The sequence below is a fragment of the Phragmites australis genome, chromosome 11, assembly GCF_958298935.1.
Source record: "Phragmites australis chromosome 11, lpPhrAust1.1, whole genome shotgun sequence".
NCBI lineage: Eukaryota > Viridiplantae > Streptophyta > Magnoliopsida > Poales > Poaceae > Phragmites > Phragmites australis.
The window spans coordinates 20,393,800-20,407,430 of NC_084931.1; the positions used below are offsets into that span (position 1 = coordinate 20,393,800).

Below are 13,631 nucleotides of genomic sequence, written 5' to 3' on the forward strand. Positions count from 1 at the left end.
CTATTTATAACCAAACAAGATTTAAATCGCAAGACTGGCTTTCCTTTCCCCCGAGATCGAGACCCCTGACAGAAGAAGCAGACAAAAGAAGAACAAAACCGTTGAGGGGCGATTTGAAATAGCTGTTCGGGTGAGTATCATTTGGAACGCTGGTAGAGTGGGGGAAAAAAAAATTAACCCGGGCGAAAGGGGGGAATCACAAGGAGCACACCAGTGACACCAGCACCACCACACCAGCTTTGCCTTCTTCGCCCACTCCCCCATCATCATCCTAATTTAATCACCATTTATTTACTCACTATTAATCCCTCTCCCCCGACTCCGACTCCGTCTCCACCTCCCTCCCCCGCCCCTCAACGAGGCGACCAACCCCAGCCCACGCGAACCCTAGCCAGCCTTCCTCCCACGAGGCGCCAGCCAATGGCCGAGGACGGCGGCGACAGGGACCAGCAGCAGCAGCAGCAGCCGGCGGCCACGGCGGCAGGCAGCGGGGCGGAGGAGCGCAGCAGGGAGAGCATGAAGCTGTTCGTGGGGCAGGTGCCGAAGCATATGTCGGAGGCGGAGCTCGCCGCCATGTTCCGCGGCGTCGCGCTCGTCGACGAGGTCACCGTCATCCGCGACAGGGCCACCAGGGTCTCGCGAGGTCCGGATCCGTACGCCTCTCCCCTCCTTTCGCCCTCTTCGCGCGCCGAATTCTTCTTTCCTCGCTGCAATGCAGTGCGGTGCCCGCGTGGGCCGGGAGCCTTGGGTTCTCTCGGGTCGGGATCTGGGATGCGGGTCGCCCGGAGGAGGGGAGACGGATGTGGACTCCGTCCGTCCGTCCGTCGCTGGGGAGGGTTTCCTGTTTCGGTGGGCTCGAGTTCGTGGGTTCTTTGCTTGGTTCGGGGCAATGCCGCCGCCGAGCTCGAGTTGCCGCCTTCCTGTTCGTGAGTGTTCCGGTGGGGTCGGAATGTCTCGTGCTTCGCTGTCAATTGGTTGCTTCAGTGTCGATTTCTGTGCAATGCCGTGACTTTGTCGGGATTTTGGCGTTCTCTGTGGGCGTTTGAGGGACGCAACGCTGCGGTGCGAGCTCCATGTGGTGGTGGTGGTTGTGGGGGGGGGGGGGGGAGCTTTGAACTTTGTCGAATTTCGATCTAACCCGCCCCCAGTAATTATGAGTTTTTCGTCTTACAGTCGTTGATATGCGGGAAGTTGCTGTCTTTGCTTGAAATTCTCTGGTTTACATACGTTGATATGTAGGAAGTTGTTTTGTTACATTACTGGGGCATTTCCGAAAGCTGGCGTACCATGTTGCACTGTTCTGCTTGCTCATATTCAGTGTCCATCTTTTTATTTATCCATTGGGGTTAAATCAGTAATGGGTTGTGTTGGGAAGTTTTAGCTCCCACTAATACTTTGATATTTGATTCTTCCCGGGTGTTTTTTATCCTGTGATGCAAATATAAGCATTTGGTATTGTGTTGAATTCTTGGGATTTAGACGGACTTCAGGGTCATTCGAGCTGGTTGATTTCACTTGGCCCCTCCGAATATAGGCAGTTTGTGTTAGCACAGACTAACTGATAACTGAACAAAGATACATTTTCAGTACATATGATTTGGCTAGAATTTAGGGACAATAGAAGTGCACACATATATTGCTGCTTTTGTGGATTTAAGAACTTCATTGGTCTCTAAAAGAATATTTTGGTATATGGTGTTTCAAACTTCATTGGCTGTGTTGTAGTATGATTGTGATAATTTTCATTTTGGTTGGTTCGAAACTGCGAATTCGTGTGGAGAGACTGATTCAGTATGCTTCTGGCTTGTAGCAGTGTGTTTCTCCCCTGAAGGAGTCATATGTGAAAATGATAGTCCGTGTTGTTCTTCATGTGTGAATTCAACTGAAATTGATAGCCCTTTGCCACAAAATTAGAAATTTGGTATGTTTTCCTTGAAGGATCTTTGTTACTTTTGTTGCTTGTTTCTAGTTTCCCTTTTCATTTTTGTTCAGTTGTTGCTGGACTATAGTCTGAATATGTAATCTACAGATGGCTAGCCGCTACCCTATTGCTCTTTAATTTGATATTTGAATTAAGTGTTCTGAACCTTTGCAGGCTGCTGCTTCCTGATCTGCCCATCAAGGGAGGAGGCTGACAAGGCAGTGAGTGCATATCACAACAAGCACACACTACCTGGGGTATGTGGACGGAACCTGCTTGTTTCACCTACAATTGCCCGGATACAATTTAGTAACTGAGCCCTCTGTAGGTTTTCTTCTTTGGGGTCAGGAATTGTTGCAATATTTTGAATGCTGCTTAATATAGTGGGAGCTGGTTCTGTTTGCATCCAAAGCTGTCTCCAAACTAATTTACTATGTAAGCATAAAGATTTGACCTTCAACCCTAACATTCCCATATTATTTAATGTGACTAATACCACCAGATGCTTGTCCATACATTAATTAGCTAATCGGACCTAAACCCTGAAGTATATGTGAGAGTCTATGATAGAAACACAATTTGGAATTTGGATAAATTAAAACAAAACTTGCCCTTGCCTACCTAACACTATGGTGGTGATATATTAAGCATGCTTTCTAATGAAAATTCTGAAATGTTTTGAATAATGTTTCAAGCAGTCTCCGTATATTGCAATCCATCGGCTAATAGTTCTTTAATATTCGCAACTAACTCACTTATTAAATTTTGTCAAACGTTTTTTTACTTCTCTCTCATTATCTTTAAAAGAAAAACTCGACCACGGGGAGAAGACATCCCCCTGGCTTTGTCTTAAGAGGGAGGAGTACCAAACCCTTTAGGGAGGTACTCCCAAGACCTGCGAGCACCCAGGTTCCAGCGCTAGTGGGCGGCCTCTCAACTGGAGGCTCTATCAACCGAGCTATTGCTCAGTTCGCTCTTACTATCTTTAACAGTTTCTCTTTTCTCATTTTTTCTCTGTTTTAAACCAGGCCTCAAGTCCATTGCAAGTAAAATATGCCGATGGAGAGCTGGAAAGATTGGGTATGTGGCCCTCCAAAATTATATGATTTATAATGAATTTACAGGTTGATCTTGGCTCAGTTGTTTAATATTTTCACTGACATATCTTGTGCTGTTACTTCCAGAGCACAAGCTTTTCATCGGAATGCTCCCAAAAAATGTAACAGATTCTGAAATGACTGATTTATTTTCAAAATATGGAAATATCAAGGATCTGCAGATTTTGAGAGGTTCGCAACAGACAAGCAAAGGTAAATTTATCTTGTGGAGATAGTTGATACTTGATCGCGCTTATTCACTTTTCTACAATACTTTCCTGTACACTTAATTTGCTCATCAACTGTGGATGTTGCAGCTGGTTGTGCCTTTGTGAAGTATGAAACAAAAGAGCAAGCTGTGGCTGCTATAGAAGCTCTAAATGGAAAGCACAAAATAGAGGTTCGTGAAAATTAAGGATTCCCAAATAACTTTTGTTTAACTTGTATGAATGATATTACTTCACTTATCCTGAAAATATATCACATACCCCACTTACTCTAGTTTCGTTTTGAATCCGGTTTTTGTAATCATAACACTACTGCCACAAGCACGATCCAAATTATGTTAACAGAGTTAACCGAAATCTTGTACTCTGGTGTTGAATGAGTATGGCACTCACTGTCATTTAATTTCCAAAATATTAGACAAGACATGCTCACACAAAGCATGATGCAACTAGCCAAATTGCTCAGTGCCATTGCAAACATAACCTTGAAAATTTTCATTGATATGCTACTAACGTGTGACCCAAGGCCCCACTTATCAGCCACACATTGGATGGTATTTCCAATTTATACATCTTTGCGATGGTTCTGAGCCATTTTACTGAAATATTTGAAGCCAGAATCTGGAATTTGCTAGAGGTAGCTGTTACTCGCCAAAATTTCTTAAATAGAAGATATCTCCTTTATGACATTTACTTTATGCTTGATGAAGATATTGATGCATATCATAAATCATTAATACCTTGGCATTATATTATTGATGATTTCTATTTCTTCTGAAACTTCATGACCAGTCACGAATCTAATATGCCCTCGTCACCTTTTGTTAGGGTTCAAGTGTTCCCTTGGTTGTCAAATGGGCTGACACCGAAAAGGAAAGGCAGGCACGGAAAGCACAAAAAGTTCACTTCCAGACTTCTAACTTGTCAAATGCAAATTCCATGCAGCATACTTCACTGTTTGGAGTACAGATGGGATACATGCCTCAGTACAATGGATTTGGCTACCAGGTAAATTATGCTATAAAAATCTTGAGGTTAGGTTAGCGCATCATACAGCAAGCAGCCTTATTTAAGTATAGTGATCTTAACTTGTTCTTAAGACAGCTCTGAGTCCGTGATGCAAATTATAACCTAATGTTTGGCATATGGAGCTTGGCTTATGCACTTTGCAAATTTGACCCATTTGTGGTCTTCCTTCTATAAAAATGGCGTGTTAAGCTTTTGCGTGTTCGCAATAAAAAAAGACAGCTCCGTGATAACCTCTCATGTGCTACTATAATGCCCAACAGAAACGAGCATTCTTTTGAACCGCTCAGTTTGTATCGTCCTTATCTTCATGTGCTAGTGGTATTCAACGGAACAAATATAACGAATGCTATACGAACTTGATTACTTGGATTTATAAAGTATGCATTAACCAAAAAAGTAAGTAGTGCAGTATGACAAGATGCATGTAGAGTGCCACAACAGTGCGTTTATTTAACTTGTTTTGCATTGTTGGTAATAATTCTACTTCTATTGCTCTGTTGTGCAGCCACAAGGAACCTACGGACTTGTGCAGTACCCTCCTCTATCTCCTATGCAAAATCAAGCTCCTTTCCAGAATATGGTTCAGCCTATTAATCAAGGAAGCTCAATGCGCGGGGCTAATTCTGAACTTTCCCCTAATTCAGTTCCCAGACCATTTAATTCAATGCAGTTAGGAAGCCCCTATTCGCCTGTGCCTGGAATGCAGTATCCTGGAGGGTATCCTGGTGGTGCTATTAACAATAGTCCTTTTGCCAATTCTCACAATTCAATCCAAGTTCCAAATTCGAATGCTATTTCACCCACATCTTCAAATACCAGCAGCAATCCTGGTCCCCAGATAGAGGGTTTGTCTTCTTCGATACTCAGTGAAATTTTAGTTATTTTCCTCTTTAAGAGGCATTATGTTGTTTGTAGATTTCTGCCTTAAAAATGGTTATCACGTGTACAGGTCCTCCTGGAGCCAATTTGTTTATATATCACATCCCACAAGAATTCGGTGACCATGATCTTGCGAATGCATTTCAGAGTTTTGGTAGAGTATTGAGTGCTAAAATTTTTGTAGACAAGGCAACTGGTGTTAGTAAATGCTTTGGTAACTAATTCTCCCTGGCTTGAATTTTGATGGCAGCCATCTTACAAACATTGTTTGCTAACTTATTCCTGAATGTATGCAGGTTTTGTAAGTTATGTTTCTCCAGCTTCTGCACAAGCAGCCATTAGTATGATGAATGGATTCCAATTAGGTGGTAAAAAATTGAAAGTACAACTCAAGAGAGACAACAGCAAGCACAGTAAACCTTTCTGACAAAGCGAATCCGTTGTATGCTCACACGATCAGGAAAATTGGTACATATGTGTCACAATTAATGTTACATTGTTTCCTCTGGCCTCCACCACACTGTTATCGGTGGTGGCTCATGTATCTTTATTCAGTTCACATTCTTGAAAATTGTCACATTGTGCATTTTGTCGAAGCATAGTTCTAGCATTTGTACCATCACACCCCTTGTACATCAGACATTAATTCATTCAATTGTTTTTTTTTTCACCTCTCACGAACCATTTCATGTGTATACAACGTTTTATTTTTATTTTGATGTGTTTCAATGTTTCCTTTATATTTCTGTTCCCACCTTTGTTCTCTTCCCTTTTTTGCGAGTGAGCTTTGTATGATTGTGTCATCCTTTACGTTGCTGAAACACTGTCTGCGAGTCATAATTTGTACCGACTAGTTCTGCTTGGCTGAATTAGCGTTCTAGCTCATCTTGCTCCTCCATTGTACCTTGCAAGCTTCAGGTACTCATTATAGTAAATATTTTCTAAGCAAATACCATGCTTTCGCAAACACATTATGATGGCTTTTAGAAGCTTCAGTCTTGTGTGAAAAAAAATATGCAAGAGCTAATTTTCAGATTTGTCGAGTGTATATGGGTCGACGCAAAATCTGACACTCTGAAAAAGGGTGGCAACTGCTATGCCTTCGTGTAAAACAGTATAAGCGTCTATACTGGATTCCATCTTGTGTTTTGAGCACCGTTACACGGCAAACACAGGGCAAAACATGTGCAACACAAGGGCCTGCCGCATCTGGCTTTGACCACTACATATACACAGATGCCCGTTTGCCTTATACCCTCCAGCCATATTCACACATCCTAAGTATACAACATCACCTCCAGCTTGGGTGCGTTATTCTGCGCCTATGACCGTCTTAAAACAGCGTTGTTCTGGACTACTTTCAGATTCGATCCTCCATTCGTGGCAGACCCATTAGCATACACATCAGGAGCGGCAGGGCCCATTGGCAAGGATGCCTTCGGCTGGCACATGCTGCAGTTGCATAGCAATGGATGATGGTCAGTAGGAAGGGAGGAGATGCTAATTGCGTATGACAAAGATATAACAAGGTAACACTGAATAAGTAAACAAGGTAACAATGGTAAGTTATATCTAGCATGGCGGTCATGCTGAATCAGTGAATGAAATGTGAAGTAGCTGCTCGATTCGTACCATAGAAAAATCAAACTAGAGAACGATATTGACCATTCAATATCTATAAGAACCTGGGAATGTATGCATGTTCATATGTGCGACATAGAACTGCTGTATCATGCATTTTGATAGTATCACCACATCATTTAACGAAATTACTGATCTGCGGTAGAAAGCACAAAAACTTGAGCGGTACAGCCTGCTTAGAATAGAAGTACAAGTCCTTTTTTGCCTTACATACTACTACTCCGTTCTTTTTTATTTGTCATTTTAGAATCCATGCACTCAAACTTTTAAATGTTTGACCACTTATATGTTTGAAACTACCAAGATTGGCTATATAAAAATTATATGACTAGATTTGTCTTTAGAAAAGCTTTTGTAAAAGTATAATTTTATTAGTATATATTAATACAATATTATGAGAAGTAGTAGCCAAAAGACACCTTAAAGACTGAAAAGTCAACAAGGACAAATAAAAAAGAACAGATGTAGTACTTGTTTAGAGAAGCGACTTACATGAGTGAGGAGCAGGGGCCACAGCTAGCATTTGAGCAGGATGATGTGTATGAGGGAGAGGTACTGCATGCAAAGGGGGCCTTGGAAGTGCTGGAGTTGGAGCAGGGGACCTATAGTGTTTATTGGGATTATTTGGAGAGTGACGACGAATGGGTGGTGGTGGACTAATAGATGATGGTGGAACTGCACGAGGCGTGGTGACAGGTGAAGCATAATGATGGTTACTACTAGCTACTGGCTCAGCCGCTGGGGCTACAGGAGCTTTATTCTTTGGCATGTTGGCGTATCCATATTGACAACAAAATGGGGATGGAGATCTATATTTGGGCTGTCGGACAGGGCAATGTACAGGAGCAGGAGATGGAGCAAAATGCCTCTTTTTGTTGTGACTGTGGTGGTGATGGTGGTGGCTGTGGTGGTGATAATGGTGACGGTAGTGATGATGATCTTGATGGGGCATAGGTGCTGGACCTGGTGCATCAGTACCACCCCCACCGTGCAAAGAATGACTAAGATAAGACGAAAGGCTTATTTGCTTTACTCTGCCAAATACAGTGTGATTCAGCCCTAAGTTTCCTGAGGATGAATTAGCAATTGTTTGGGCCAATTGCTTCATCCTTGGAAGGGATGGCTGGTGATTCCCGACTTCAAGAACAATGGCGGCCTGAACAATTGTTGGAGGAGCAATTGTTGAACCTTGCGAATTCGTCAATTTGATGTAGAGGTTCTGCAAAGCAGACAAATGGAGTCAGTTGAACAAATAAGAACAAGATCTAATAGTGCACATTGACCTGATGCATTCTTTGCAACACGTCATTCCCCCACCCCAAATTTTCTGATGTCCAACAAATAAGAGTCATTACTCATTAGTCTTAAGGCAAGTCCATAAGTAGTGAATGTGAATGACAAAAGAGCAGAGAACTCTCCTCATACACTACACTACCAGCCATACACTAATTGTCGGCTTGCTAGAACATTTGTCATACATAGAGAAATATTTCCTTTCATTTTTCTTTTCTAGATGTTTAACTGAGTTTTTAAAAAATCGGTAACCAGTATTAGTTCCGTCAATGACCTAGTGGCGATTATATGGCCTAACTGGCATGACAGCGCATCCTAGTAGACCCAATTTTAGCTAAACCATGTTTAACTAAAAAAAATGGCAATATCATCTTGCAATCCATATGTATGCTTGCATGTTCTTCCATACTCTTATATCTGCACAAGTTCTCCTGCATGGACCACAAATTGGCGGGGGTTCATACTATCAAAAGGTACTCATGATTAACAAGAGAACAAGAGTAAAATACATGGGAGGTACAACAGTTTGCACGATGGGTGCAAGTAGGTCATAGTCCTTGCAAAATGCTCAAATTGGTCACAGAAGTTGTTTAGGGTGTGCATTAAGTGACGTGGACAGGTGATCGTAGGAAGGGCGGCCATGCGGTGACATTTTGGCATCCACATTGGCATTCTTGGCACGTGCGGAGGTAGGTTATTGGCATAATTTTGCGAACAGGCCCTCGCTGATACTCGTTTTGACTCTTGTTTAATTCAGTTGCCGCTGCTGTGCCCGCTGTCAGGCACCCAAATTCAGTTGCCGTGCTCGGTGAGCATGGTGCCACCACCGCTTTGCTGCTGCCGCCGTGGTCCCCATGGCCACCTCCTCACTGTGCAAGACTGCAAACACCCGCGTCTTCGTACATACCCCGGCTGAGAAGTTGCAGCGGCAACGGCAGCAGAGGGACGAGACCTCTGCCAGGCATGTGTTGGGCCGGTACGGGTAGCGCTAAGCGAACTAGACTCATATCAGACTACGCCGTGGGCCATGATCCTTATTTATTAGCTGGGCAAGATAACTCCTAGAAAGATGAAAGACACCAACGCAGTTAATAGAAAAAAGATCCATGTTGAAAGTCACCGAGTTCCTGTTCGGATCCAGATTTGACACTGCTGTGGGCCCAATACAAAGCATTGGTCAAACTCACTATACACAGGAGATACTAGAAAGGGAGCTGATAGGACGAACAGGCTGCATCCTTTCCTCAAATAGAGCAAAAGACCTAGGCGTGACTGACATCGACATTGCCAAACCGATCGACACAACCTCCATTGCACCAATCGCCTAAACCTTGGAACTACCTGGCATCGATAGGAATTGGACCTCCATGTCTGCGATGCTAGGGCACACTATACTTTGCGAGACAATCTAAGAGTAGCATTATTTATGGATCTCAGAATGGGAAAAATAGACAAGGGCATGTTTACAAAATCCTGCCGACCATGTACAAACAGTACCTACGTGGACGCCACACTAGCACTGCATGGCACCCCTATCTCCACAGTTCCATGCCCATGTCACCAAGTACACCACCACAGCAACTTCCATGACCCATTTGAGCGTTTTGCAAGAACTTTGACTTATTTGCACCCACCTTGCAAGTTATTGTACCTCCAGTGCATTTAACTCAAAGAACAAAATGCAGAAGGCTATGCTGAACAAATGCCCAGTTGCTCACCAGGGTCATGTATGCACGTTCATAACAACCCACCGGGCTATAGGAAAAGTTGTATGGGGCATGTACATGGCTGCACATACAAAAACACGCAACAAGAAGCAAGCAGCCAAACAATTCGGATACAGTCGAACAACGTGGCAGAAAAAGGTGGATAAAACTAAACCCGAGAATCATTATTATAATAAAATAATTAAACATAAATTTAACTACATTAATACTAATGTAACTAACCTCATAGGGATTGAGATGTAGTCCTGTCTTCATTTGGTCTTTCAACTCATTTGTTTTCTCTTGTACTTTGTCGATTGGGAAATTCAGAGTGAAGTTGAAAGATGCATAAGGTTTCTGTAGAAGAAAAGCAGCCTGTGGAGGGATAATGGTAATTCCTCCAGGGAACTTAAGCACCTCAAAATTTGATGAGGTCCCAAACAGTGACTCGGTCAGGTGGAGTGTTGACTGCTCTACAACCAAGGACATAAAAGAAGCCCTAAGAATGCTCAACCATGTTGATGATATAGTTGAGTATTTTGGATAAGGCACAATGCTGAAGATCACATTTGTCCAGTTTGATGCACTTAACGGTTGTGAAAAAGTTACAGCCACCTGTATAATCATTTAGGAATCAGCATGACAGAACATTGGGCACATTGTACATGACAAGAATATAAATAAGGTACAAAATTGCTGCCTTACAGTAGAGTTAGGAATGCCGACTTCCTCGTATATATCGAATTCAAGCTTAGATATACGTTCACTCAACTCAGAAACTGTCTTTTGGAGCATAAAGCTTGCAACTACATCAGCTGCAAAAAGAGCATGACTTCAATAGTCAGGAATGATGTCGTAAAAGCTACATTTCAATTTCTCAACAGATTAACTACAAGATACATCTTCTTCAAATAAGCACAAGTACGCCCAGCATATGCTTTACCAATCTAATTTTAGTAGCTTTTCCTGTTCTGCATATTGCAGATCCACATCTGGAGGGCCCATGCTAAAAGTGGAACAAGATTAACTTAATCAAGTATCTTGCACCAGGGAACTACTGGAATAAATGCCTGAAGACAATTCATAAGCTTTGTCTACAAGTGGAAGATGGAAGTGTTGCCTAAATGCAGCAAGAGCGTTGATGATTGTTAATGGTCATATTTCTACTTCAAGTATTTTAACTCCTATCCAAGTCAAGCATCAGAACCTAATCAAGACAATAGTAAGTATCAACTTCCAATTCTTTATGATCAAAGCAACTTTGACAGGTACCATACAAAATCCAAGACCACAATTAAAAAAAAAACCTCACCCACGGGGAGAAGACGTCCCCCTGGCTTTGTCTTAAGAGAGAGAACCTTTTACACAGGTACTCACACGACCTGCGAGCACCCAGGTTCGAGCCTGGGTGGGCAGCCTCTCAATTGGAGGCTCTACCAACCAAGCTATTGCTCGGTTCGCCGATACCAAAATTAAGAGTTAAGATCTTGCTGTCCATTGCATATCACAGGTCATGCTTTCAATGATTATAAAGAACTGGCCAACTGGGACATTCTAATACAAATAAGATAACTAATTTGGTGTTCGTGGCACTAGTAATTTACTTTCTTGAATATACCATCCCACTTAAGGTTATGGCTCACTGTAAAATGAATTTGCAATTTGCAGTTGCATTTCGAACTCACATTCTTCCAAGCATTGGTCACACTTTAATCAAAGGATCTTTACATTGAAATCTGCAGTGAAAAAATCTGCAGCTCCAAGTAGTCAAATAGTCACTTCCAAGAGTATATGTGACTTATCATCATCAGAAGGATACAATTTTTTTTCTTGCAAAGCATTTTTGTCGGCGACTTCTAACATCATCACTTGAAGTGCTGCACTTCTCTGTGACAAATACTTTTGTCAGGGCCTTCCAACATCACCATTCCATACGCAACGACTTCTCTATCGCGGCAAATTTTGTCAGGACTCGGGACCTTCTAACATCACCATGCACTAAAGCAATGCGTTCTCTATCGTGCCAATTTTTGTCAGGGCCCTATAACATCACCGTTCAATAAAAGCATTACCTTTTCTATTATGGAGACTTTTTGCCAGAACTTTCTAACATCACTATTTTGTAAAGCATTGCCTTTGCGCGGCAATTTTTGTCAGGATATTATAAGTCCAACATATCCTAATATTTTTTTGAAAAAAACTAAAATGTTTCCATCAGCAGCACCGACTGAGAAACTGATTTCTTTTCCCCAAGAAGAGAAGAAAATAGTATCTCCAATAGAATTCTAGAGAAAATTCAAAGAGAGAACAAGCCATACTCAAATGTTTGTTGCCTAGAATTAAAGGTTCAATTTGATAACAGTTAAATTTTTAAATGTTTTATTGTAAAAAGAGAGAGAAGAGTTTACAACAGCTTGCAGAAAGCCACACACCATAAGCACCACTAAGAGCATCTAAAAACGGAACATGGTGCCGACTAGGCAATCCACCCAAATTCGCCAACCAGCACCATATCAGGAATTGCTAATACCAGTTATGGCAACTCAGCAACCATCCAAGGAAAATAGATTTGCTCCAATTGGCACAAACAAAGGTTCGCCCAAGCATTTCCTATCCTGTCCACCATCGACAACAGCACTTGTACAGGTACACTACGCATACATTGACAGCACGGATCGAATCGAAACATGTGAATCCCTAAGAAAAACAAGCTAAATGTCACGCAAAAATCGAACTGGCGCACACTAATAATAGCATATCTACGAAAGGGACATAGGAGCTAGAAAGTGGCCAACTTGCTCTGGAAAGGAAACAGGAGGCGCAACTGAAAAATTCGCCGAATTTGATCCGAGTTACCAACTAGAGAAGCGACCTTTGCAGCTTTGCTATAGATCCGAAGCTACGTACCACGCCCAGAATCAAGCGTGACTCGCCAATTCTCACAAATATTGAGCTAGAAACAAAACGAGTCAATCGCTAAGTCACTGCTCGTAGCGTCCGTACGGCGAAAGAGATTTTTAAAAAAACTACGAAACAAAACAGAAGGCAGGTGCGCGAGATCTCGCAACGCGCGCTGACCTGCGAACGCGCCGCCCGCATCCAGCAGCGTTGCCTCCTGGCCGCCGCCGCGCCCGGCGATGGGCGGCAGCCAGAAGAGCGCGGAGAGCACCACGGCGGCGCCGAGCAGCAGCGCGGCCACGCATTGCGGCCGCACAGCCCCGCGGCAGCGGCTGCTACACCTCCCGCCGCCTCCTCCTCCGCCTCTTCCGCTTCCTCCTCCTCTTCCCTCCGCCGGCGGTTGTTGCTCCTGCCGCTGCCCCCCGCCCTCCTCCTTCCCCATGCCGCGAGCCCTCACGCATCGCCGCCCGCCGCCATTGGCCGCCGGCGAGGTTGGGCTAGCAAGGGTTCGGGGCCCAGGCCGCGCGCTGCTACTGCTGCTTCCGCCGCCGCGCACGGGTGTGGGAGTGGTGGTGAGACGGTGGAGAGGCGAGTACAAGTAGTGTGGTGTGGTGATGGCCGCTTTGCCTGTTGTCCGAGCCCGTGAGCAATGAGTCACTGCGTTGGCTGTCATTAATCACTCCGGTCTTAAATACATATTTTTAAAAATAAAAAATAATTTTTAATTATTATTTTTATTAAAATATATTTATTGAATTTGTGATATTATAAAATATTTTTCAAGACAAATATATAGATATGATTTTAAGGTTTTTAAACTAAATATTTTAAAAGCAATTATTAGTTAAAATTTTAAATATTTGATGAATCTTTTACAAAATAATATGTATTTATGACGGGCAGGAGTATATTGTTTATTGTGTGTTTGAATCCTGGCGTG

At 42.9% G+C, this 13,631-nt stretch overlaps 2 protein-coding genes across 3 annotated transcripts; one reads left to right on the plus strand and one right to left on the minus strand.

The window, feature by feature from the left end:
- Nucleotides 1-21: 21 nt before the first annotated feature.
- On the plus strand, nt 22-5,819 carry LOC133885820 (RNA-binding protein BRN1-like). Its single transcript, XM_062325569.1, has 9 exons — nt 22-643; nt 2,096-2,178; nt 2,950-3,001; nt 3,106-3,231; nt 3,336-3,418; nt 4,074-4,253; nt 4,780-5,119; nt 5,224-5,367; nt 5,450-5,819. The coding sequence occupies exons 1-9, from the start codon at nt 421-423 to the stop codon at nt 5,578-5,580; spliced, it is 1,362 nt and encodes a 453-aa protein (XP_062181553.1). The 5' UTR covers nt 22-420; the 3' UTR covers nt 5,581-5,819.
- A 441-nt stretch (nt 5,820-6,260) lies between these two features.
- LOC133883925 (uncharacterized) lies at nt 6,261-13,307 on the minus strand. Of its 2 annotated transcripts, none has more exons than XM_062323331.1 (5): nt 12,872-13,307; nt 10,499-10,608; nt 10,037-10,408; nt 7,287-8,013; nt 6,261-6,605 (listed from the first exon to the last, which is right to left on the minus strand). In XM_062323331.1, exons 1-5 carry the CDS (start codon nt 13,131-13,133, stop codon nt 6,514-6,516), a joined length of 1,563 nt encoding a protein of 520 aa, XP_062179315.1. In that variant the 5' UTR covers nt 13,134-13,307; the 3' UTR covers nt 6,261-6,513. The 2 variants fall into 2 exon arrangements, with proteins under 2 accessions (XP_062179315.1, XP_062179316.1); XM_062323332.1 differs by lacking the exon at nt 12,872-13,307 and adding an exon at nt 11,106-11,581.
- Nucleotides 13,308-13,631: the final 324 nt, after the last annotated feature.

Bases quoted from the DNA above. Each gene is read 5' to 3' on its own strand.
- LOC133885820 (XM_062325569.1), top strand. From the start codon at position 421: ATGGCCGAGGACGGCGGCGACAGGGACCAGCAGCAGCAGCAGCAGCCG. The intron at 644-2,095 runs GTCCGGATCCGT...GAACCTTTGCAG, and splicing joins GGCCACCAGGGTCTCGCGAG to GCTGCTGCTTCCTGATCTGC. The intron at 5,368-5,449 runs GTAACTAATTCT...GAATGTATGCAG, and splicing joins TGGTGTTAGTAAATGCTTTG to GTTTTGTAAGTTATGTTTCT.
- LOC133883925 (XM_062323331.1), bottom strand. From the start codon at position 13,133: ATGGGGAAGGAGGAGGGCGGGGGGCAGCGGCAGGAGCAACAACCGCCG. The intron at 10,609-12,871 runs GTCAGCGCGCGT...CTCTTTTTGCAG, and splicing joins TGCGGGCGGCGCGTTCGCAG to CTGATGTAGTTGCAAGCTTT. The intron at 6,606-7,286 runs GTAAGTCGCTTC...ATGCAACTGCAG, and splicing joins GGCCCCTGCTCCTCACTCAT to CATGTGCCAGCCGAAGGCAT.